This window comes from Mucor mucedo (assembly GCF_025094135.1).
Source record: "Mucor mucedo strain NRRL 3635 chromosome Unknown EV154scaffold_21, whole genome shotgun sequence".
NCBI classification, from domain to species: Eukaryota; Fungi; Mucoromycota; class Mucoromycetes; order Mucorales; family Mucoraceae; genus Mucor; species Mucor mucedo.
The window spans coordinates 52,247-77,897 of NW_026252305.1; the positions used below are offsets into that span (position 1 = coordinate 52,247).

General features: G+C 36.1%; 4 protein-coding genes and 1 non-coding gene across 5 annotated transcripts; 2 read left to right on the top strand and 3 right to left on the bottom strand.

The window, feature by feature from the left end:
* Positions 1–10: 10 nt before the first annotated feature.
* On the bottom strand, positions 11–1,644 carry EV154DRAFT_500182 (uncharacterized protein). The gene is made up of 4 exons (XM_051600560.1): positions 1,538–1,644; positions 1,366–1,484; positions 1,114–1,305; positions 11–1,059 (listed from the first exon to the last, which is right to left on the bottom strand). The coding sequence occupies exons 1-4, from the start codon at positions 1,604–1,606 to the stop codon at positions 102–104; spliced, it is 1,338 nt and encodes a 445-aa protein (XP_051460246.1). The 5' UTR covers positions 1,607–1,644; the 3' UTR covers positions 11–101.
* Positions 1,645–6,393: 4,749 nt separating this feature from the next.
* Positions 6,394–7,876, bottom strand: EV154DRAFT_500186 (E2F/DP family winged-helix DNA-binding domain-containing protein). The gene has a single exon (XM_051600561.1). The coding sequence runs from the start codon at positions 7,731–7,733 to the stop codon at positions 6,606–6,608; it is 1,128 nt and encodes a 375-aa protein (XP_051460247.1). The 5' UTR covers positions 7,734–7,876; the 3' UTR covers positions 6,394–6,605.
* Positions 7,877–8,541: 665 nt separating this feature from the next.
* On the bottom strand, positions 8,542–10,570 carry EV154DRAFT_500200 (uncharacterized protein; the record flags this gene model as incomplete). The annotated part of the gene is made up of 5 exons (XM_051600562.1): positions 8,542–9,683; positions 9,733–9,827; positions 9,899–10,034; positions 10,089–10,436; positions 10,498–10,570. Coding segments are annotated over 5 exons (1,678 nt in total), but the record flags the coding sequence as incomplete, so codon positions are not given.
* A 9,626-nt stretch (positions 10,571–20,196) lies between these two features.
* Positions 20,197–20,267, top strand: EV154DRAFT_t35. The gene has a single exon. It is a non-coding gene; the product is annotated as a tRNA-His (tRNA).
* A 2,281-nt stretch (positions 20,268–22,548) lies between these two features.
* Positions 22,549–24,944, top strand: EV154DRAFT_500213 (FAD dependent oxidoreductase-domain-containing protein). Its single transcript, XM_051600563.1, has 6 exons — positions 22,549–23,139; positions 23,256–23,419; positions 23,484–23,659; positions 23,720–23,933; positions 23,995–24,084; positions 24,156–24,944. The coding sequence occupies exons 1-6, from the start codon at positions 22,565–22,567 to the stop codon at positions 24,857–24,859; spliced, it is 1,923 nt and encodes a 640-aa protein (XP_051460249.1). The 5' UTR covers positions 22,549–22,564; the 3' UTR covers positions 24,860–24,944.
* Positions 24,945–25,651: the final 707 nt, after the last annotated feature.

The window sequence follows — 25,651 nt, forward strand, 5'->3', positions numbered from 1 at the left end:
AAAAAAAGCATGTTGCCCTCTCAGACATAATTTACATATACGATGCATAATTAGCATACTAACAGACCAATTGTTCGTACATTTTGTTTTATTATTATCGTTTATGCGTTAAAATAGTTTCGTACCCTACTGGAGGCATTTTCAGCTAAATCTTTAACTGCATCCAAATCAAGAGCAGCTTGGTCAACAAATTTTCTCGCCATCGCAACAGCTTGATCCTGTACATTATCCCATTCGCCAAGTGAGACAACGTCTGGGTTACCTCCACTATTATATGATCTATTATTGCCTCCATAAGATCCTTGATTATCATTGTTATCTGATTCTCTTCCAAAGTATTGATCGGATGAAATAGCTTTAGCTCCTGAGAATTGTGTAAGGCGACTAGATTCAGCAGCAGTAACAGCTGGATCGTATTCATTTCTGCCGAAATATTGGTCAGAGGAGATCGCACGAGCGGAACCAAATTTATCCCTGGCAGTTGTACTATCATTTTGTTCCTTTTGTTGATATGATTTTTGGGAGGGCATGGAGATGGATGATTTATTTTCATTCATGTTCATACGTGACATACCAAAGCCTAGTTTTTCATATTCGTCTTCTTTGTTCTTAGTGCTGCCGCTAGTATTATTGTCGCTATATGCTAAACGAGATGATAAAACCTTAGGAGCTGATTTTTCGTCTGCATTGTTATCGTTTGTTTTAGCTAGCTCTTCTTCCTCGACACCATATTTAACATTGCGTTCCAAATCTTGCTTCGCTTGAGCTTCGGCTGCTTCAAAATTAAAGTTGACAGGTGCTTTCTTGATACCTAATTTTGTTGTTTTTCCGGATTTACGAGGTGCACGAGCTCCTACAGTTGATCGGGCAGCCCGAGCTGTAGGTGTAGATATTTTTACGGGTGCTTGCGTAGGTTCGACTGGTATAATTTCCTCTTTTTCGACTACTTCAGGAGTAGCAGCTAATTCCACAGCAGGTTGTACGATGGGTGTGACAATTGGTGTTTTCTCCTCAACTTCAACACCATCGTTCATATCAATTACAACGGTAGCAGGATTACTGGTAAAATGATGTCAGTTACTAAAGTATACAAGGTGCGACAATTATATTTACGCGATGGCATCTTCTGCAGTTCTTTTGGCTAATAATTCCTTATATTGTTCGCCTGTTCTGCCCGAATATTTAGCTCTGGTGTCCTTGGCACCGTTGCCGCCATGCTTAGAAAAGTATTCTGAAGCATTTTGGTTGCCTCCAACCTTCATCATGCGAAGTTGTTCCCAACTCCACGAATCGAGCACGGTAGATCTAATTATGCAAAAGTGGGTCAGTTCCGTCGGCCTCATTTTAACACAAATTACTAAATACCTAACAAAACTAATGTGTACACCTAAATTACGATGAGCAGAGGAGCAGTCGGTACAGATATAAACACCAAATGATACAGAAGCCCAGTTTGGGTTTTTGGAGTTACAGTCAAAACATGCCTTTTGATTTAATCTCAGTAACAACAATCTCGTTACTTAATTCAGTGTATTACCTTGTTGTATCTGTTCTGCTTCAGCTTCTTGAATACAAGTTGAATTTGCTCTTTCGTTGGTTCTGGCATGTTTTGAATCAGATGAAGAAATAAAGGTATAAATGAATGGTTCAGATACGCGCGAATGAAATAGCGTCACGCATCGATTAAATAGCCGCAAAAGTGGTCAGCATTGTGTCCCGCAAGACACTGAGATAGAACTACGCTTTTCTTAGGGACAGCCAAAGTGCACGTAGTGACAACGTAAGACCTGTGACTTGGCTGTCTTCTAGACCTAAAAACAAGAATATACAATCAAAAACAATGTAATGATTACAAATAAATGTATATTGAACGATTTATGCTTACTTTTACAATTCTATCATCACTCTTTCGCCTTTGAGCTCGTTTGATCTTAATCTTACGCAGAAATAGTAAGGTAAAGTCCAAATGAGAAGCTTAAAGTAAGCTATAGCACGCACATACTGATTTAACATATGTTGGTTATAATAAATTTGCATCTAGTTCAAGACTATAAGTTATATAGACCTCTTGGTGTCTATTAAAGTATCATAACCCGACATTGCGACTACGCGCACTCTGTGTGTACCTAAGAAGAATGGCTGTCCCTAAGAGACCAGATAGAACTATGTGCATCATTGTGATTGATCGTAAAGAGGAGACCAATATTTCTGGTTACAATAATTTGATTTCATAACATAGATATCATTGTCAGTTAATCAACAAATACGTTCTCTCCGCGTCATGAAACCTTTAAGCAAAAAACAAACCAGCGTGCAGAAAATGCGACTTTCAAAGTATGAATTTTTCATTTATCAAAGATAATTCGCTTCATAAACTTAATTAGCAACTATACTGAAAGAGAGAAAACGTGGTCTGATCTTTTGTAAGTAGTAAATTCAAAAATATCGAATTTAAACTCTTTCGTCGAAAATATAATATCAAAGGTCTGGATAAAGGCAGGTTCAGAAAATCAATGGGATTAGCAATTTTTACTGTCTCAGGACCGAACTTTTACCTTTTAGTGATCGACTATTTGTTGCAAAACATTATGCTTGTCCCAAATGCCTAAACAACCGCAAATAATCTATCGATGGGTAATTTACTTGGTAAAGTGTCTCTTCGACTCTGTTTGCATATGGTAGATCACCAGGTAGACAGACTGATAATTATTACATCCACACTTATTAAAGCATAGCGCAAATTTTAAAAACTTAAGCGTTGAACTGTTTAATGTTTGTTTTTGAGGTCTTTTAGTTTATTAATTGTGGTAAGAATTAATCGGCAACCAGCCTTGCACCGGCCCTTTATGTGGAACCGTTTGTCAACCATACCCACCTACGTTCTTTCATCTTTTCAGTATCTTTGCCACATATCCTTGTGTCAAATACAACACAAGGTATTATGCTTTTGACTCTAGAAACGAGCCGATCTTCATTTTTATTTATAGAGTGAGTAAGCATAATAAGGTTGATAGTAAAGACGAGCGGCTAGTTTAATTACTTTGGTTGACAGGAATTTTTATTTTTCCTCGATTTCTTCCTTTGTTCTTCTCTTTTCACTTTTTTTATTACAACTATTGTTTCTTCTTTGTTGGTCGTGCTCAGATAAACCGTAAATCAGTACGTTCGTCTTTTTATTCGTGAATTCTGGCACTTCTTGACAATTTGAAGTGAGTTTGTGTGGTGTTTTCCACAAAATCCAAAAGCAGTGATATAATACATTTGCAAGACATTCAATATCAATCTCAAAAAAGTGTATAACGGCCCAATCGTAATTTTATTAAGAGTAATGCAATTTTAAATTTATTACTTATACCTGGGTATATTATATCTTATTTTTACTATAAACCATAAATGAACCCAAAGCGATTTGAAGCAAATCTTACAGGCAGTTCATTAGTGTTGCTTTATTCTCAAGTGCAGTCAATAAGTATAGAGACATTTACTTTTCTAAATTCTTTAGTCTTTAAATATTTGTAGCCCATTTGCGAGCTGCTTAGATTTGATAGTCCTTGCTTATTTGGAACGGTAAATATATATGGAAGGTCAGCTTTGCTAAGTTCTATGATATTAATTCTCTGGATGTCATAGATCAATGACATAATATTTAATAAGTCAAACATCAATTCTATTAAATTAGAGCCATGTCAGAACAATGCTATCGCTATTCAAATTTTAGTATTGCTGGTAAGTTTCTGAAGTATGCACACACTTGTTTAGCCTTGAGTTTTGCTTGTAATTTAGCGCGATTTATTTGATGTTACTTACATTATCTTAAAACAAAACGTATCGCAATCGAACATAAACCCTACTTTTAAAAGACCTTTAACATAGTACACTTGTCTTGTATTGAGTGAACTTTTTCTTCGAGTTCTATTGGCATTGCCAGTGTACTTTTATTGTGATACCTACGGCCCGTCATCTCCTTCTATTCTAACTACGTATCACCTTTGAATCCTGTACAACATGTTGGTTTAGTTTCACAACAGATCAACAAACCCGATTCACCTTATTTATTAGCCATCTGCTGTTCTAATAAAACGAATGTCCAGACACATATGATCTTACACCAGAATAACTCGGTCATTTGAGATAACATAAAGTTCGGACCTTCACTTTTTTTGACGTGAAATAAGTAACATTAAGACAAAGTCGCCGGCGTGCATTTAACATGGAGTCGGTGAAGATGAATAGGCCATCGGCATAGTAAAAAAAAAACGGCTATTATCGACATGTTTACTAAACAGGGTCGGTCTGGGTCTGCAAGTTCGCCCAAAGTTTTTTTATTGAACTTTATCTTAATTTCCTGTATAATTTATAGCACATGCTACGCTACAGTGTTGTTATAAAGATAAAAACACTACATGATATACAGTAAACAATTCCGTTTTCGGTGAACCCGGCCTATAGATGAACTCAATATCCTTTAATACCAATAACCCAATTAGTAATATCTATATATATTACTCTCGGTTAAGCCATAAGTAGATTTTTGATGACGAACATGACGACAGTTCATTTAAAACTAACTTGAAGTTGGTTTTAGAAGGCAAGGTTCGTAATTACGTAACTGCATGACAATAGGTTTTAGTTTTAAAGCACTTCTGATTTGTATTCAAAAATCTTCAGATTTTTTGGATGTAATAAATTTAAAAACATTCATATTTGTTAAACCCATGCTTCAGAATTCAATGTCTACTAGTATACCTAACATCTTTAGATAGACTGGTGATGTTAGTTTCCTTTGATTTTGTACCATGGTGAGCTTAAATTAAAATGCAATACTTTAAAAAATAACGGCGTTTTACTTCACGTAATTCTTTGGACAAACGAAGAAGATTTATCATTTAGTCATATAAATTTATAATACATATAAATGGTTTCGAAGAAGTCTATCTTGTTTTCGGTCTTGGAACAGCAATTCCCCAGTTGACATACTTTCAAAATCGTCGGATAAAAGTAAACTAAGCGGCACGTTTTAGGCTCATATATCTCAACGAGGTTGTACCCGATGTCAACAATGCCATCTATAAATAACTTGAAAAGTAAAAACTGGTTGACAAAAACTTTAATAAATATATGTCCCAAAAAACAAATTTGGTGTTGCTTTTTTCTGCACTTGAAAAAATATTGCTACGGAACAACTTTCTACGTTGGCTTTTACAAGCTACTAATAACAAAGTATGACTTACATTTTAATAGATCCCAAAAATTATGATGGGAAAACCCGGTGCTACCGTTAAATCCGATATAAGCACTTGTCCCTGTCGCACAACTTAACACCAAACCATAACGAACTCCGGGTCCAGCTTTTGAAATACCTGAAATAAGCCCTTATCACTATAAATGTATGACTCTAAAGACATAGTCAAGTGAAGTTATTGCATTAGACAGATTTGTTTAGAATAAAAGCTTAAACTCAAATATCTCAAAAAAAATTACGCACGTACACAACCAGGCGAATCTCTTTAACATCTGACTTAAACAGGACTTAAAAAGCAAAGAAGTTAGTTTTTAGGTTTCTATGCAGAAGATGTAATTATTTGGGAATAAAACCCCCTTAAATTTTAATATACATAGGTGATCAAATGTCATTGTAGGAACATACGGCTGTGTATGTTTATTACTTATTAAAAACACAACAGCCTCTATGCTTACTTTGATGAGCTGTTTCTGATATTTTTCTAAATAGATTTTTCATTAGACCATTTATAGACAGTATTGTTACATCTAAATACTTTCAAACAACTTGATTAAGGCTACATATCGGTCTATAATAGTTACTGTTTTCGCCATCGACGCACTTTTGACCAAACTTCACTCGTAGCACAAACCGTGGTGATGAGCATATCTCTTTACGCTTGACTTATAATACACTTAAAACACGTTCATATCATTTTCAAACGACAACAATATAGGTATAAAATATAGCACAGCAGGCAAGTTTTTTTTTTGAATCAGGGCACGTTACACCAGATTATGTGTCTCTCTCGGTCATGCGGAGAGCACTTGTGCAGAAAAATATACATTGTCTATCAGTATAGAAATGTGAGATTTTTAAGCTAGCGATCATCAATACAGCATTAGGCATGACTTGGTAACTTGAAACATAACTAATGCAATAAAATTGTTGGGATCATACCAAATCGGGGTATTTTAGGATGTAGCTGAAATTGATCATCTACAAGACTAAAATCTGTTTATTGGGATTAGCCACAAAAGCCACGCTCTGACACATATTCTGCTAAAAAGGCGTATCGTCTAAAATGCATAATCGACATTTTAAAGGAGTGCATGAGGTACATGTATAGATTACATAAAAGTTTGTTGTTTTATTTTACAGAAAAACTTTAAAGGTCATACAGGGATTGATAAAAATAAAAGGAGGGTGTGTGTGTGTGTGTGTATAATTGTATATATATATATATGTGTGTGTGTGATTATCTGGAACATTTGTAGAATAATAGGGTACTATATATAAAAAAGAAAGATACTATGTAAATATAAATTTAAAAGCCATGATCAAACGATTGACAAGAAAAGGAATGGTATGGTGTTGTTTATGTTTATGAAACCGTGGTGAATGGCGGCCAAATTTTAGCTAAGATATCGACATCATGATAAATTGAAAAGGCAGATGAAGTGGTCAAACAAGCTTCGTGTCCTTGGTTAAGATGAGTATCGATGTCAGATTTAGATTGAATTAAAAAAAAAGGCAGTTGAACGATTTGTTGACGTCGATGTTCATGCTGATTTCTTTGGACAAGCTGTTTCAATTTATTCAAGCTATTCCAGGTGTCATTGTTGGAACTTTTGCTCTTTTGGATTGAAGCGAGTAACATTTTTTGACGTGTTTCTTCAAATTTAATTTCTTGCTCTAATATATCCTGTTCACTGTTGTTGATACCAAGCCACTTAATTTCTTTTCGGTCTTTGGTAATGATATCCAATGCCATCAATACATTTAAAGCATCGTAAACACGTCTGCGGATATTCTTTTGATCGATGCCAACAGTATTGTTGTGATTGTTTCTTTGGATATCAGCTGCTAGCTCATCTGCCACCTCGTTGTAAGTTGTCGTCTTCTTCTCTGCAACCTTATCACATACTTGTTTTGAGAACAATCTCAATCCTTTAATTTGTCGAGTATCCTCTTGATCTACTGGAAGCATTTTTTGTTTTTTAATCGTGATGGGCGACGTGGATGTGTTACAGGACCAAGATCTTCTTTTTCTTTCTTGACCAGGAAGAAAAAACTGATAACCATGAACAAGTTCTTCTTTTTCGAGTGCTAACAGCTCAGAGCCAGAATTTAACAGGGATTGAATGGAACCTTTTTTTGTTGTATAAGAAGAAAAAGAGTTTCCGGATGAAGAATTTGGTGATGACGGAAATGATGAAACAGATAAAGCGGATGAACAGGTTGAATAAGGAGGAGAAGGAGGTACTGGTGATGATGCAGCATTTGTTGATTGTTGAGTTGTTGGGCTTGTTAGGATAGGTGGCAATAAAATGTCTCTTGTCGTTGACAACTTATTGTAACTGTCTTGGTTGAAAAATTGATGATTGTAATCTTCCTTAAATATTGCACTGCTGGTGTTTATATTTGACCAATCGACATCATCGTGACTAACTCGTTTAAAGAAAAGAGATGGTAACGACGGCAACTGATTTGTTGAGGATAGTATAGTCATTTAATATTGTTTTTGGTTTGTTGTTTTTTTTTATTGTTTGGCGTTGTTTTTTGATGAAAGTGTGCAATGAAAAAAAAAATCGATAAATTTTTTTGATTTATGGTGTGTTTTCTTCGAGTCTTTTTTTTTTTTTTTTTTTTTTTTTTATTATAAATAATTTAAAATAAATAAATGCAGGTATTAAATAAGGAAGAAGAGGGAAGTCGGATAAATGAAAAGGATACTGTGTGGGGTTTTGTTAATTAAAAAAATTAAGAAGGATAACTATATGTAAAAGAAAAAGAGAGGTATAAAAAAAGATTTTATTATTATATACAATTTTTTCATGTGTTTATCATTAGAGTAGTATTAAAGTATAAGTAACCAGGAAAAAAAAATTCGTGGCTTTTTTATTATATAAGAAATATCGAAAAACGCGTGTGTATGTGTGTATGTGTGTATGTGTGTGTGTGTGTGTGTGTGTGTGTGTGCACACACTCACTTTTACTTTTCAAAACATCAACAAAAAGTATCGCTCGTCCCTGATTTGTTTCCGGAACACGGAAAGACTATTTAGAGAATGATTGACAATATCCCGCCCTTTTTTCAAGGTCGCAATCGAAAAGCGCGGGAATACCTATTTAGTAGAACTAAACAATATCATATGAATTAGTTTATTTCGTTAGGGCCTAGATTCGTTTGAAACAAGTTTTGATTACACTGATGACTGTTTCTCTTTTTTTTTTTTTTTTTTTTTTTTTGGCTTCCTTAAAGTATGGATGTCAGTGCGTGATTTTTTATGTTAAACCTGCATAAGATAAAATCATAATCCGTTATATTTATGTAAGTTTATTATTATTATTATATTAATTAATTAAAAACAAGTTCTATTATTCTCTTTTATTTCCTTTCTGTGTAGGGTCATATTAAATCTACTGTCTCTTGCTAATAACGCGCGTTAGAACTGCTTGTCAACTTAGAGATGGTAAAAACGCCTAAAATCACGACACCTAAAAAGGTAATTGCTGCAGGCAAAAGCATATCTTGTGGGATCGGTAAGTTATATTCCGCAGAGATATCTCGTTTCACATTGGCACCGCCTAAAGAGCGCGACCTCTTTTTCTTACTGATTGTTTCCATTTTTGTTCTTTCTTCTTCCTCTTCTTCTTCCTCTTCTTCTTCGTCATCCTCTTTAATATCACTTAGACTTTCTTTTCCTTCCGTCGTATAACCTAGAGTTGTTGGTTGACTAGCTGGAACATCAACCATGGCACTAACAGAATTAGCTAACTGCAATTGTCTTTGTTGTAACTTTAATTCTTCTTCTTCTTTTAACTGCTGCTTTAATTGCTGTTGTTCTGCCACAGCATCGGCTAAAGAATCATGCACAAATAGTCTAACGCGATCTAACCCTGATTTTCTAGCTAATTGCACAGAATCGGATAGGTCAGAGTCACATGTCATTAGAACCTGATCATTTTCGTCATCCAAATAAGCAATTGTCAACCAATCCTCGCCATCTTCTTTACCAACGGCAACATAGGATTGTGAGATTGAAAGATGTTCAACCATGATTTTTTGTTGAATAACTTGCAAAAGACTTTCAAAGTTGATACCATCATGACGAAATCGATGTGTTTTGTTACCATAGTTGAACTTAAACGAAAAAGTGCTACTGTTCATATGGGATGATACAGTGGAGCGGCTATCGTCATGTATAACCGATGCAGAATCCCCAGGTGTGAGCTCGGCGTATCCCAAACCTGTGTAAGTAGGGGCATGTCCTGGTAAAGGAGAAACCATTCTTATTGTAGAATGGTCATATTGAGGGGAAGAAGGTTGGAACATGTGTGAGTTGGCTGCCTGTGAGAGTGAGTCAGAAATTACGGATTCATTCTCCGTTGGATCAGCTGCAGCAATGCTACTCCAGAATTTGCCACCGTCACCCTGATTTCCTTCAATGCTATTGATCTAAAAGATCGTTAATACCGTAACGATAGAAGTTTAAATTACAATTTACCTGTTCGAGTGTAGCATAAGTTAATCGCAGTACATCAATTAATCCAACTATATTACGTTCTTCATCCAGTACAGGCAAATTAAGGTAATGGCCATCTGATTTTAGGAAAAAAATATCAGAAAGTCAGACGATTTTTTTTTTCTATTTTTATCTGTAATTTTTTTACCGTGCATTTTCTTTAAGGCATCCAATATGCTTGTTGATGGTAAAGCGGTATCTGGGTGGGGTGTCATAACACGTACAACAGAACAATTATCTGGGGCAAGACCAGCGGCAATGACACGTAAAACAATGTCCTTTGACTAGGGAAGAAATAAGTTAAAATTAAGCTTTTTTGATACGCCAAGTTTACCTACTGTAAAAATACCGGCTAATCCGCCATGGTCCATAACAAGGACAGCTGTTGTGTGATTCTCCTTCATTAATTTTGCAACTTCGCGAACCTGAGCTTTTACAGCAACTTGAACAGGACCAGCATGATCAAGTACGGTAGTCAAGTCAGGACAAGACATTTTATCACGTAAAGCTTCCATATATTGTACAAATTGAACAGGGCTATTTGCCCAATTACGCTCTACTCCCTCCAGTGCATCGTACAGCTTACGTGATGACCCATATGCCTTCTCCATTTTGTTTAATGCCTCATAAATACATTTCGTAATATCGAGTAATCCAAAGATATCACCCTCCTCATTACAAACAGGCTAGAAAACAAGCATTAATAAAATAATGGGGAGGAAAAAAATCGAATGATTAATAACGTACCAAATGACGAAATCCACGAGACACCATTAAATTTAAAGCGTCTTGAGCTGAAGTATCAGCAGTTACACACATTGGGTTTTTAGTCATGATATCAGCAGCTGTGGTAGATCTGTTATAAAAGCGAATTGTTATAATTCAAAATAGTCGATTATGAAATCAAATCATTACCTTGCATCTAAATTATCTGCAACGACTCTATAAGCTAAATCTTTGGCCTAAACCATAATTTAGATATTTACTATTGTAGATACCATACATGTACTTACTGTAAATATACCACTAAGATGTTCCTCATCATCCACTACTAATACACAATCACTTCTTTTGGCAGCCATCAATTGAGCGGCTTCAATTACAAGAATGGTTTCTCTTACTGTAAGAGCTTGAGCAGGTCGGAGAGCAGAAACCGTACCTGCGATTTTTTTCGTTTGCTTAATACGTGTTGACGCACCTCTCTTTTTAGATAGTTGTTCTTCGATTTTTTTACGAATGGCCTAAAGATTGTAACATTAATAATGGGGACATTGTTTACAATTATGGCATTACTCTACCTCATCTTTTTTAGATTGACGTTGTCTACTTGATACAGATAACATATCAGATTCTACGCTTGACTGAACCACGGTTGTACTTGTACTTAAGGAGCTTGTAGGTCTAACAGGTTTCATTTTGTTAGTTGATACAACAGACATTTTTTAATTTTTAAGTATATGAAAAGGAAAAAGAAAAACTTTTTTTTTTTTTTACTTTATTTGCCCCTTTATAATTGTCCCCACACACACACACACGCACACACACAAATACAACAGTACACATGTTTCCCCGAGCACGAAAAAAACCTTTTCATTGGTCAACAAAATCCCTTTTTCTCCCGATTTTTATATACCTTTTTTTTTTTCTTGAATTATTTCAAATTCAAATTATAAAGTAGTGTAAGAAAGTAAAAAGGGGAAAGGGAAGAAAAGGGAAACAAACAAACCAAGAAAAAAAAAAGAGACAAATGTTCCATGATCGTTATAGAAAGTTTATCACCTGAATCATCATAAAAAAAATCTTTTTTTGATAAACTTACAATCACCGTGTATCACCTTCTTATTGTTTTATATGTGATACTTGCACCATTTGGTAATACTGGTTTGACACAAAGCTGAGTAAAAAGGTCAATCACTTAAGCTTTTGTGGCTGATAATTTTCAAATCATTCCATACAACCTTCCTTGCCGGGTGCCTTTACCCGACAGGGCCGAGGGCCATGTGTTTATACACCATTTAATTAACTAGTACATATTTACACATATCAATATTTGTTACGGCATAATACATCATTTTATTCCTCCTATCAGTATCCGGGCATCCGCTAGTCCACGTCCCTTTCTCACCACTTTAGATGGTAATATATCTTTGACGTAGTTCACCGCATATAGAAAGGAGACGGTTACCCAACTAATTGTATTCAGGTACCTGCCATAATTTCTATCGGCAATCATTTCTCCCTAAAGACTGCAGCCAATTGATAATGTGGGCAAAACCTGTTGAAAGACACCGTGATTCAATCTTGATCCGGATAATATAAAGCATCCATAAATTAAGGCTAATATAGTTGTAAACATGTCTGGTTAGTAACTTAATGGTGCTGACGGACATTCTCCGGTTTAACGTATGTCTTCAATATCATAGAAAGCATACCTTTACCGGGAGGAAAGAAGAAAAATTAAGGGTTATTTGAAATAACCGTACAAGCAGTAATACTTTAATCCTGGATCTGCTAGAAATCAAAACACTTATGCATACTTTAATTTGACCATTTTTATACATGCAAAGTTTAAAGAAAAAGGGCTGCGTAAATATGCAAGGTATGATACGATTGAGCTACCTAAATTAACTACTTAAACTTGATTTACAAGAATCGTGTTTTCAATAAGTTGTCTTATTGAATTAAATGATCGTTTTTGCTTGATAAAATCTTTAAATAAAAGAATCTGAATATATCGTTTGAATTTTAAAGTAGTTAGTTCAGTAATTCAAACTATAGAAGTGACAACACAAACACATTCTCCTGCTTTCGTGACAGACCCAAAGGCGTATAGTGTAAAAATAGCCCAAGTAGACGACCAATAGTATAAGTACGCGTTTCGATATAAACATAAATAATAAATACGCCGCAATAACCATTTCAGTTTTCTTGTTGTCTTTCAATTTTAAAATTATATAAATGCGTCTGATAATTACCACCATTATTTTGGTGTTATTCAACTACTTTGTAACAAAGTTATGGTAAGTATTAATTGGGAATACTAAACGAGTTGCTGATCTCTATAAATGTATACCATAGTTTATGTATCATGCTATGTCACTAAAAAGTATATTGCTTGTAACACATGTTTTAATTACATAATGTTTTGGTTGAGGACGATAAGTCTCTAAAGAATTTTATTACACCATGTTCGTAGAGCGTCATCGGTTTACTTTCTAAAGTAAATAGGTGTACAATGTAGAAAGTGGACTCACAAAGTAAAAGAAAAAAAATACAACTTAGCACTTTAGTAAATATGCGATACCAAGTCTTGAAAATTTAAAGAGTTGCTGACAAAGAGTTTTAAAATACTAAAAGCTGCATGGAAAAGACACACCACTTTTCCATGTGTTTTGCGTATTATTTAAACTATTTACTACCTATCGGAGGTAAAGTGCGCATGTCGGATGTGAGAGGAGGGTAGCTTTATTACAATCGTTTTTTGTAACGCTGATATACAGCATGGTAAAACATATTTAACCAGCTAAAAAGTGAACCTTGAAAGAGCCGAATAATGAATAATGAATACCGACACGTTTGTAACGATCAGTGAGATAATTAAATACTAAGGAAAAGTTACTGAAGAACATAGATCATGACATCAAATGACCTTTAAGTTAGTTTGATGTCTGTCTCATACAAATGGGTCGCCTCTTTATATTGACAAAGTTTACCATAGTTTATATCAGTGTATGGTTTTTACTATACTCTATGAGTTTTGATGATTGCTTTTTTATTCTGTCTTGTCTTCTACAATAAGAGTTTTGCTTCTAGCTTTCTTTTTGAAAAAATGCACGTTGATACAATCAAACCTAAAACTGCCGCAATACGATGAATATTTTTTCTAGCCAATTACAAGCCCTGCTTAATTTTAAACCTTGACATTGTATTTTTCTCCCAAGGTAATGCGGTACTCATCATTATATTGGTGATTATGAGATTGGCCATAGCAAAGATAAAAGAAGTATTAGTTCTATACATGGGCATCACTATTATTTTGTCTATATAAAATGTATTTACTTTACGCTCTTTAAATTTGGACCAAGATACAAGTGGCCAAAAGATGCTACAAAAATGTTAATATAAACTTCGAAGCACCATACAGATATCTTTTTACTTCAAAATAACTAACAGATTATTCTGCTTCTTGCATATATAATGTAGAAAATTACGAAAGTTTCTTATCACATGTTATTTTTTTACCTGTGATAATGCAAATCCTTATTCCTAAAACTTGATAAAAAGCAGTAAGGCGAGCAATTGACGTGTTGACATTTATATCTTCCTAGTTTTTTTAGTAGAATAAATACAACTTACCTATTTACATAAACAACTATAAGTAAAACATTGACACCAGCTTAAGGCCCATTATACATTACGACTACAATACAGTTTTTACTAAACACAATCGCTGATAGCTGTCTGAAAGCAACACTTTTTTTTTAAAAAAATGACAGCTAAACAAGATCTGTTTGTATGTGCCAGAACTTATCTATTCGATTATCTTTTGCTTAAATAGAATGATAAAGAAGAGTTATTTTATGTTAAAGCGCAGCTGTTGCCACGTGAGTCTTAGAAGATATATATGAACCATAATCTTTGTACGTATTTTCATATGACTAGCAATGGGTTTTATTCTTTCTAAAAACAGGTTACTATGGTCATACCGCCCCACCAATCACATGTCATGCTCGTGATATTCACGTGATCTTGCTTACGTAATTATTTATAAATATACTTTTTATTATACATTTATAAAGTTACTAAATTGTCAGAACCAATCCAGCCAATGAAATAGTTCCGGCACAACAGCCCGGTACCGAGAACTACTATGACGCAATGGAACTCACAAGACCCAAACGAAGGTTTAAACCAAAGGTCACGAAAGCAAGACCAAACAAGAAATCAAAACTATATGTCATAAGAACAAACAAGCAAAGCCATAAACTAATTTAGCATAAAACAATTACATACATATGAAACATCAATCAATTTAGATAGTATAAATAACCCCACATTATAATTAATAAATCTTTATCTTTTATCTCATACTTTATTTTGTACTTGTACTTTGAAGAGTACTCTTCTAGCCAATAGGAATAGGTTCACGTGATAGTCACGTGTTAGGTTATTACGTAAGGGTCAACTAGACATCTGAGGATTACAATTGGTAGCACCAGGCGTTCAAAGGGAAACAAGAATTAATATGGCTGAAAATCAAGAGGCTAAGGCGTCATACAATGACATGGCAGATTTGGTTAATAACTTGGCAAAACTGATGCGAGAAGTGAACAAGAACAAAAATATAAAAGCAAAGGAACCTGATGACTATTATGGTGACCGTGATGCTGTAAAAATCGATGGGTGGATATCTGCTGTTGAAAACTATGCTCGTGTTCAAGAAATGAAGGACGACGAAACTGGTACTTATGCTATAGGACTACTCAAAGACAAGGCTGACACTTGGTACCGAACGATTGAAAAACCAAGAGATGGCGAGGCTCCTCTTGGCTGGTTAGAACTAAAACGAGCTTTAGTCGATTTTTTCTGTCCTGAAAACTCCGAACTTATAGCAAGAGACAAAATTGCGAAGCTACAGCAAACAGGTGACTTGAACTCTTACATCAATACTTTTATGGATTATAAATTAGCTATCAAAAACATGACAGATGATGAGGCATGTGACAAATTCATGCGCGGATTGTCAAACGTAAACACTGCCGCTTACGTCCGACAATACTACGATGGTACCCTCAGAACTGCAGCTAAATCAGCACTTACATTTGACAGCGCTCATCATCAAGAAACACTGTTTAGACCTCCAGCACGTCATCCTGTTGTTAAAACTTACATTGACGACCCAATGGAGTTGGATTGGATTGACAATCGCCAACAAAATAATAGGTACAACAGAAACAACGGTGGTTCCCGAAATGGAAATAGTCGTGGTGGCTACAACAACAATAGGTCGCGTGGTGGTGGAAATTCAAACTCCAATGCTGTATGTTTTTTCTGTAACAAAACGGGTCACATCAAGCGTTTTTGTCGGGAAAGATTGAATGAAATTAAAAAGCTGGATGAATTACGTAACCGTCGATATGGACACTCCATTAATTTAATTGATATGGAACAAGATGTCGGTGATAATGCTAAACAAAAAAATAATAAACTTATTGATTTTGACCCATATGCTTTTGACCCTAGTGACACAGTAGACTATCCTATTTTGGAACCCCAAACAAAACAGGATGTAATCGCGTATGTTCAAAGCCCACATAGATCCGTAGTCGAATTGACCCCTATTGTCTATCCCACTAATGATTTGACTGAGGAATTTAATCACTTGGATGAACTAAATACTCTCGGCACAGTACTGCCGTTATATGATGGTACTTGTTATGGACAATCTTTACAGGTGTTGATTGACTCAGGTGCAAGCGAAAATTATGTATCACCCCACATAATTCCGGCAGGTCAAGAACTAATCCCAGTACTCAATCGACGAGTGGAAACCGCTGGTGGCGAAATATCCGAAATTAAGTACAAGATAAACTTAAACGTGAACTTAAATGGTTATACCACCTCTATATTGGCCTATGTTTTTCCAACGAAATTCGATCTCATTCTAGGACGCTCGTGGTTAAAACAAGAAAAACCTATTCCAAATTGGGACACTGATGTCTGGTCCATAAATAATGGAAGTATACAATTAAAACCTAAAGCACATACAAAACATTCGTCACTCACTTCTATATCCGATCTTAGTTATTTAATATCACATAAACAAGCTGACCGATATATGAAGAAAGGGGCGGATAGTTTTTTGCTCTGCATCCGAGACACTGAAAAACCTGACGGCGCATATTCACAAACAACGGATGATGATTACTGGAAAAAGCTGATTCAAGAATTTGATGAAATTTTTAAGACTGATCTGCCTGGATTACCACCAGACCGTGGGATTCAACATATTATTAACACTGGCGATGCAAGACCGATATCAAGACCTCCATTCAAGATGTCTCCATTGGAATTGGACGAGTTAAAAATGCAAATTCAAGAGTTACTCAAATTGGGGTTGATCAAGCCAAGTAGCTCTCCCTGGGGCGCTCCCGTTCTATTCGTTCGAAAAAAGCCTGATCCAGGATCAAAAGAACCGGGTAAATTAAGAATGTGTATTGACTATAGAGCTTTGAATAAACTTACCGTTAGAGATTCGTCGAGTATACCGCGCCCTGATGAATGTTTGGAACGATTAGCCGGTGCCAAATATTTTACTAGTATCGATCTCAAGTCTGGTTATCATCAGCTTCGAATCGCGGATGAAGATATCGACAAAACAGCTTTCAATACACGCTATGGCAAATTCGCTTTTCTTGTACTTCCCTTTGGTCTATCAAATGCACCACCTACGTTTCAACGATTGATGAATAATGTCCTTGCAGATTGCCTTGATAAATTTGCGTTAGTTTACTTAGACGACATTCTTATCTGGAGTGATACGTTGGAACAACATAAACAACATGTGCGTCATGTATTGGAATTGTTGCGAAAGGAAAAACTTATCGTGAATTTAAAAAAATGCAATTTTGGAAAAAAGGAACTAACTTTTGTGGGTTTTCATATATCAAGCAATGGCGTCAAACCAAGCCCGGAAAAGGTGAAAGTTCTAGAACATTGGCCCAAACTAACTAACGTTCAAGAAGTCAGACAATTCATTGGATTTGCACAGTTTTACAAAAGATTTATTAAAGATTTTGCTTCCATTGCAGCCCCTCTAACTGATCTCACTCGTGGAACTGGTCACAAGAAACGGCCCATTACTTGGAACCCAGATTGCCAACAAAGTTTCAATACACTAAAAAAGGTGCTTACTTCAAATCCTGTTCTTAAACTCGTTAACATGAACAAACCTTTCAAAATTGAAGTCGATGCGTCCGATCGTGGATGTGGTGCAGTACTCTACCAACCTGATGATGATTCCGAATTGCCTTGGCATCCAATCTGTTTCGAGTCAAAAAAATTCACGTTAAGCGAATCTCGTATGCCTGCGCAAGAAAAAGAATTGTTGGGTATAATTTATGCTCTAAGGAAATGGCGTTGCTACGTTGATGGTTGTCCTGCTGGCTATACCGTATATTCTGACCATATGCCGCTACAATATTTCCGATCCAAAGAAAATCCTCCCAGTCGACTTGTCAGATGGATCAACGAAATAGAAGCTATGGCTCCAACCATTGTTTACAAAGCGGGAAAAGACAACCAAATTGCTGATGTTCTATCGCGTATGAACTACTCGTCAGAAGAGATGGCTCCTGAAGAAGAATCACTCGAACCTGACATGTTATATGCTGCTTGGGATAAACTACCTCCTCTGGTACGTGCGGACTGGCCATTACTATTTCTATCAAGGGATAAGGTAAAATCAGATGAGATTAACGACGTGTTAAACAAAGAACAAAATAACTTCAGTATTATCTCCAATCGTATTTATAGACATGTTAAACTGCCAAATACCGATCAAGTTCATGATGTACCTTATTTACCTTTCGAAGAACGGGCGGATACTCTTGCCAAATATCATGAATCATTAGGTCACGCAGGAATAAAAACCACGTTGTACTACATGCTCTCTCGTTTTTGGTGGCCTGGAATCAAACAAGATATTATTGACTGGTTGAAACTCTGTCCGGCATGCCAACTAAATAGTCGACGAGGTCTAGCTCACAAGGATGTTATGCACCCACTAAAAGTTCCCACCGCATTTGATCGTTGGCATTTGGATTTCTTAGATCTGCCCACGTCCACAAAAGGTAATCGTTGGTTGTTAATTGGTGTTGATTACGCTACAAATTGGTGCGTTGCTCGTGCTATGCCAGTTGCTTCGGCTGAAAACGTTGCTGATTTCTTGTATGAAGAAATTGTCATGAATTTTGGAAACTTCTCTGAGTTGATCACCGACCGTGGATCTAATTTCTGCAGCTTATTAATGAAAGAGTACCAAAAGCGTGTTGGTATTAACCACAAACTTACCAGTGCTTATCACCCCCGCACGAACTCCAAGGTTGAACGGTTTAACGGCGTCATAAAACAAATGCTTCGAAAGTACACTAATGGTGCCATTCATCGTTGGGATGATTTCGTCCATGCTGCCCTTTGGGCCTGTCGTATTCGCATACATTCTACCACGGGATTCAGCCCTTACTATTTAACCTACGGCCGACAACCTCGCATACCTGGTGATGTCATGCGTCCTTACATTGACTCATCGGTTTTTAAAGATCCTCGAACTGTAGCCGATTTCACCTCACGTGAATTGGCGTCCTTAGGTCAAGACCGTGCTGCTGCAGAGTTTAGAATGAAAGCCATGGGTGAAAAGGACAAGACTCGCTGGGATGCTGCCATCAAGCCTGTATCTTTTGAAATTGGTGACATGGTAATGCTAACAAACGAAGGCAAGTATGGACTGGAACCAACTTTTAAAGGTCCCTACATGGTGGTGAAAAATTTCCCTGACTTTGGAACGTACAAGTTGGAAACAATCGCGGGTGAACCATTGAAATCACTCGTTCACGTTGATCGCTTAAAAGCTGCTAATGGTCCGAAACCCGAAGAACCATGGTTTAATCCGACTGAGACAAGAAAAATTTGGCGTGATTTCGAAAAAGAAACTGGAACCCAGGTTTTACAAAAAATAATTCTTCCACCTATTACCGAAAATGAAGTCACCGATTTTATTGACCCTATCGATCCAACACCACCAAGTCCTACTTCCGAAAAATCCTCAAGTCCACAATTTAAGCCTTTACCTACCTCTCCTATCACTAAACATGCACCCGTACCTATGGACACTACTCTCGAAAACTCTGAATCTATAACTGACATTGACTCTCCTATGGTTGATTCCCCTATGGTTGACTCCACTGTTCCTAGCTCTATCTCAATCGGCTCTCCAGTTTTAGGTGCTCAGGGACGAGCACAGAGCCTAGGGGGGGCTAATGTCAGAACCAATCCAGCCAATGAAATAGTTCCGGCACAACAGCCCGGTACCGAGAACTACTATGACGCAATGGAACTCACAAGACCCAAACGAAGGTTTAAACCAAAGGTCACGAAAGCAAGACCAAACAAGAAATCAAAACTATATGTCATAAGAACAAACAAGCAAAGCCATAAACTAATTTAGCATAAAACAATTACATACATATGAAACATCAATCAATTTAGATAGTATAAATAACCCCACATTATAATTAATAAATCTTTATCTTTTATCTCATACTTTATTTTGTACTTGTACTTTGAAGAGTACTCTTCTAGCCAATAGGAATAGGTTCACGTGATAGTCACGTGTTAGGTTATTACGTAAGGGTCAACTAGACATCTGAGGATTACAAAATATGGAAAGCTGGTATAGTATAGTGGCAGTACATCGTGTTGTGGCCGCGTCGACGCAGGTTCGATTCCTGCTACCAGCATTTTTTTTTGCTTCTTTCAAGCATTTTAGTGGTGCGTGTAGATACTTACTTTTGACTAGTAATAAAGCGTTTTTTTTTTAGTATTGTCACGTTCAATTCGGTATATTTACATCCCCAAACAAACCATACAAGTATGTATCTTGAAATTACTTTTTGTGGGCCGATTGTATTAGAGAAAAACTATAAATGCATACGCATATATTCGAAATATTGTAGAATGGTCGGCCTTGATGTTCACATCTTTTGTACCAGTTCTTAAAGTTGATATGTGAGCTATATTGCATATAGCAACTTTAACAAGGAAAAAACTCGTTAAAATTTTCTTCGTAACATGTTTTGATTGTTCTAACTACAGGGCAATGATTCATTACTCAGCGGCAATATATTATGATTTGCTACAAACAGCAAACAATGATAAATTATAACTACTCCAACATTTACTTTCATAATATATATCCTTTTAGCATTGAGTAGTGAAGAAAGAATATGATATAGTTTCTACAACTAGAATGAAGGGCGTACTTGAGCTTGCAAGTATGAAAGAAATCAGTCGGGTCATTTAAATTAGACCTTGTTTCGGAATGAGGAATGAATGTATTTGTGTGTCACTACAGCAAGATTTTAGCTGCTTAGCTCTTGTGGCACGTCTTACAAAATGTTATGAATCTTAAATTTATAAGGAAAACCTTGCTAATTTATCATACTTCTTGGCAAAGCTTCTGCTTTTTGTACTAAAAAACTTATTATACCAGCGATTTTTTCAGTATTTAACCATAATAGCCGTTATGTCCAATAGTTACAGTAGCGTTATTAAGTAAATGCAACGCTTCAAATCAACCACATAGCTATGCGTAGCATTTCGGCTATTGTTACACGCATCGCAATGCAGAATTTAAGTAAAAACTACATCATGTTAGATAGTTAGCTGATCAATAATCAGCATTCACTTTTACAAAGTGTACCCAATGTAATTGTACTTGTATTTATTTTAGATTTTCGGTACATGCTTTTGCAATGATTATGCCAATCTGACGTCTTATGCGGTAGTCCTTGGTGTCATTTTTAGTTGTCAATTTTTTTTAACTTAAATAGAATTTTTATAAGGAAATAAGATCGTCTTCGTGCGCTGAAGCCTAAATATATTTATTGTTGTATTAATCACGACAAAGCCTTTTTGACAGAAAATTAGCATATTTGCAGGTTGCACAATGCTTCTTTCAGGAGTGTCTATGCCCTTTCAGTTTCTGCAGCAAACCAGAAGATACCAAAACCTATCATTAGTACGTACTATTATGAATTATACCAATAAAAAATAGAAAGGAATCATTATATACTTATAATTACGTCAACTAGTTCTAAATAATAGTGACAACAGGGGTTAAAAGTTTCCGTCCAATTTAAACACGGCAGAACTAGATCTAATTGTGGGGTAAAATGTGTGGGGTAACAAATGCGTTAGATTTGTCGCACCATCAATTTACGGATGACATTACGCGTGTTGCAAAATAGGTTCTCATAATGCGGTTACTTTGCAAGTACATGTATAAGTACATACACGAGGCTGTATAGTAAAGTCTTATACAGTAGTCATGTAAGAAAAAAAAAAAAAAGAATCTAAAAAGATTGGGATTTAAGACTCATAAGCATGTGTTTGATGACGATCATCAAAAGTAATATATTGAAAAGCCGATCAAGAGCAGAAAAACAATGACGTTTGAAAGTATGTAATGCATAAATTGGTTTGAAAGATAAGATGTACAGAAAAAGTTAGCTTTATGGTCCAGACAAAGATATTTTATTTCAAACATCTTATTGAATGGCCCTTAATTTTATACAAATATTTACTTGAACGCTTATCTTTCAAATTAGAATTTATAAATGTTTGTGGACCCGGAGTAAATACGCTATGCTATTATAGGCAACTGAAAATAAAGCATAAGAGACGGTAGTTAAAAGGAAAATACGGGTAACATTTGCGTGGAGAGGCAATGTTTATGGTGCTCATTTGCAACACACTTGTGTGAGGAAATATGACACATTTTTGTCCAGCGACGGAAAAAAGGATTTTAAAAATTACCGTAAAACTCCCGGAGTGCCAAAATATATTCGTTATTCATCTCATTTCGAACGTCCCACAGAAAAAAATATTGGTATTCCCCAGCCACTCAATGGACGCACGATGTCGCTTTACTTGTTGTTATTTATATAAATCAAACTAGTTTTAAGGAGCTTTTTTTTTTCATATTTCCTTTTTTTTTTCTTTTTCTTTTTTTTTACAACACTTTTTTTTTAATATCATGTGGAGACAATTTTCCAAAACACAAAAATTTGTATCAGTAGCGTCTGCTTCTGCAGCAACAGCCAGTTTTGCTTACTATATGAGTGAAAAGTCCATGACAGACAACTTACAAAAGAGGACTATTCAACTCAAAGAAAGAACTTCAGATATGCCAAACTTATTTGTTAGAAACAGGGCTTTCGCCGAAGCAATTCAGGAGGAACAACAAAAACAGCAACAACGTGACTTCTGGTTACCACCTTCACGTGAAGAGATGATCAATAAATTAAAAAACAACGAGGAATACGATTTATTGATCGTCGGCGGCGGTGCTACTGGTGCTGGTTTATCTGTAGATGCAGCAACTCGTGGATTGAAGGTCGCTATGGTCGAAAGAGATGATTTCTCTTCAGGTACTTCATCTAGATCCACTAAATTAGTGCATGGCGGTGTACGTTATTTACAAAAGGCGATTATGGAACTTGATTATGAGCAATACGCTCTTGTCTGTGAAGCCCTTCACGAGAGAAAGATCTTTTTAGATATCGCTCCTCATCTCTCGGATGAATTACCCATTATGCTTCCCGTCTACAAGTAAGTCAGGGGAAATTCTTCCCCGAAAAAAAAAAAAAAACTTAATTTGATTTGTTGGGAGAATCTTTTTTAGTTTGGGACTAGTAACATAGAGTATTAATACATTTTTGTTCTAGATGGTGGCAGATCCCTTATTACTGGGTTGGTTGTAAGATGTACGATATCTTTGCTGGCCGTGAGGCTCTTGAAAGTAGTTACTTCTTGACTCGTTCTAAGGCTCTTGAAGCTTTTCCCATGTTGAAAAAGGATTCATTAGTAGGTGCTTTGGTTTATTACGATGGTAAGGATTCATTTGGCCGATTTGACATATTTGGACCGGAGATATAATTTATTATTATTATTAGGTCAGCACAATGATGCAAGAATGAATGTTGCCTTGGCCATGACAGCTGCATGTTACGGCGCAACTGTTGCTAACCACTGTGAAGTCACTAGCTTAACAAAGGATAAAGAAGGTAATGTCAATGGTGCCAACATGAGAGATACTATCAGTGGTGATGAATGGACTGTGAAGGCTAAGGTAAAATGACAAATAAACAATAACAATTATATAGTCAGCTAATCCGATTACAAAAAAAAGGGTGTTATTAATGCCACTGGTCCTTTCACTGACGGTCTTCGTAAAATGGATAATCCCGAAAATCTCGATATTGTTGCTCCCTCTGCCGGTGTACATATTATCCTTCCCAACTATTATAGTCCTAGAAACATGGGTCTGTTGGATCCTGCCACTAGTGATGGTCGTGTTATTTTCTTCTTGCCTTGGCAAGGAAACACCATTGCCGGTACAACCGGTAAGTTTTAAAATTAGCGCTAAAGATTTAAAACTGACACTTTTTTCCCGTCATTATACAGATTCTCCTACTGAAGTCACTCAAAGCCCCATGCCTAAGGAAGATGAAATTAATTGGATTTTAGATGAAGTCTCTCATTACTTGAGTCCTGGTAAGTGAAATCAGAATCAGAGGGAATAAAGCCATATCATAGGATATATATACTGACATGGTTGTCACCAGATGTTAAGGTTCGTCGCAGTGACGTTCTTGCTGCCTGGTCAGGTATTCGTCCTTTGGTTCGTGATCCCCATGCCAAAAATACGGAGTCCCTCGTCCGTAATCACATGATTAATGTAAGTGAAAATAAGCTTATCACTATTGCTGGTGGTAAATGGACAACATACCGTGCCATGGCCGAAGAAACCATTGATCGTGCTATCGAGGTCTTTAGTCTCAAGCCCAAAACCAAGTGTAATACCGAGGAGACAATGTTGATTGGTAGTAAGGGATATACAAGCACTATGTTTATCCGTTTAGTTCAAGAATTTGGTATGGACACTGAAGTTGCTCAACATCTTGCTCGCAGTTACGGTAATCGCGCTTGGGAAGTAGCTTCGATTGATGATGCTACATCAGCAAGCTGGCCCACTTACGGAAAGCGTATCTCACCTAATTACCCTTATATCGAAGCCGAGGTTAGATATACTGTTAGACAAGAACTTGCATGCACTGCTGTTGATGTTTTAGCTCGTCGTACACGTCTTGCTTTCTTGAACGCTGAAGCTGCATTACAATCTCTTCCTAAGGTTATTGAGATCATGGCCGAAGAACTTAACTGGGATGCTGATCGTCAAAAGCAAGAATACCAAGAAACCACCGTTTTCCTTGCTACAATGGGCCTTGCAAAGGAGAAGGTTGTTCACCCTGAATCTGAACAAAAATAAACAAAACTTTAGAATTTTTTTTTACCCATTTAATCCCCCCCACAAAGACTCAAATAATAAAACCCATCTCCTCTTTTAATAATCAGCTAATGCGTGCTAAATAATGTTTTGAAGACACCATCACGTATGCTATAGTATCGTAACATAAAAGAGATAATATTTGAAGGCCTCATAAAATAAGATGCAACTCTAATTTTTTTTATAAATACTCAAAATGAAATGTAAAGAAAGGAAATACTATTTATAAAACATTTGTTACCTTGAAGGGGGACTTTCATTTACAAATTGGCATTCTTTTGAAAATTGTTTAAACCAAACTCGTGTCGCATGGAATCGTTCCAAAATTTTATTCTGGTCACTGGCAACAATACTCAAGATTCATGTCTATTTGAGCATACAGATCCAATTTAATGCATAAAGTTTCTCTCCTATCTTTATACATGTAAATAAAATGAGTGGTAGATGTATTATACAATCTACAGTCAATCTAAAGGCATGGGATTTCTGTATAATATCGAGTCCATTAACATAATCAAGGGATGGTTTGTCACCCCATTCCCGCCAGTACTAAAGATTATGCAGAGTTATTCTACTCCCAAATCATCGAGGGATTCTTATCCCTAGATGTAACCACGAGCAGAAATTTTTAAGACGAGGGCTATTAGTTCCTGAGTGATGCTTATGTAACCCCTATTTCTTTTAACTTTACTTGAGTGCGCAAAATTAAGCAATCGGAATGTTTGGATTGTAATTCGTGCCTCTTCTTGCTGGGGTTCTTACATCTAAATATAT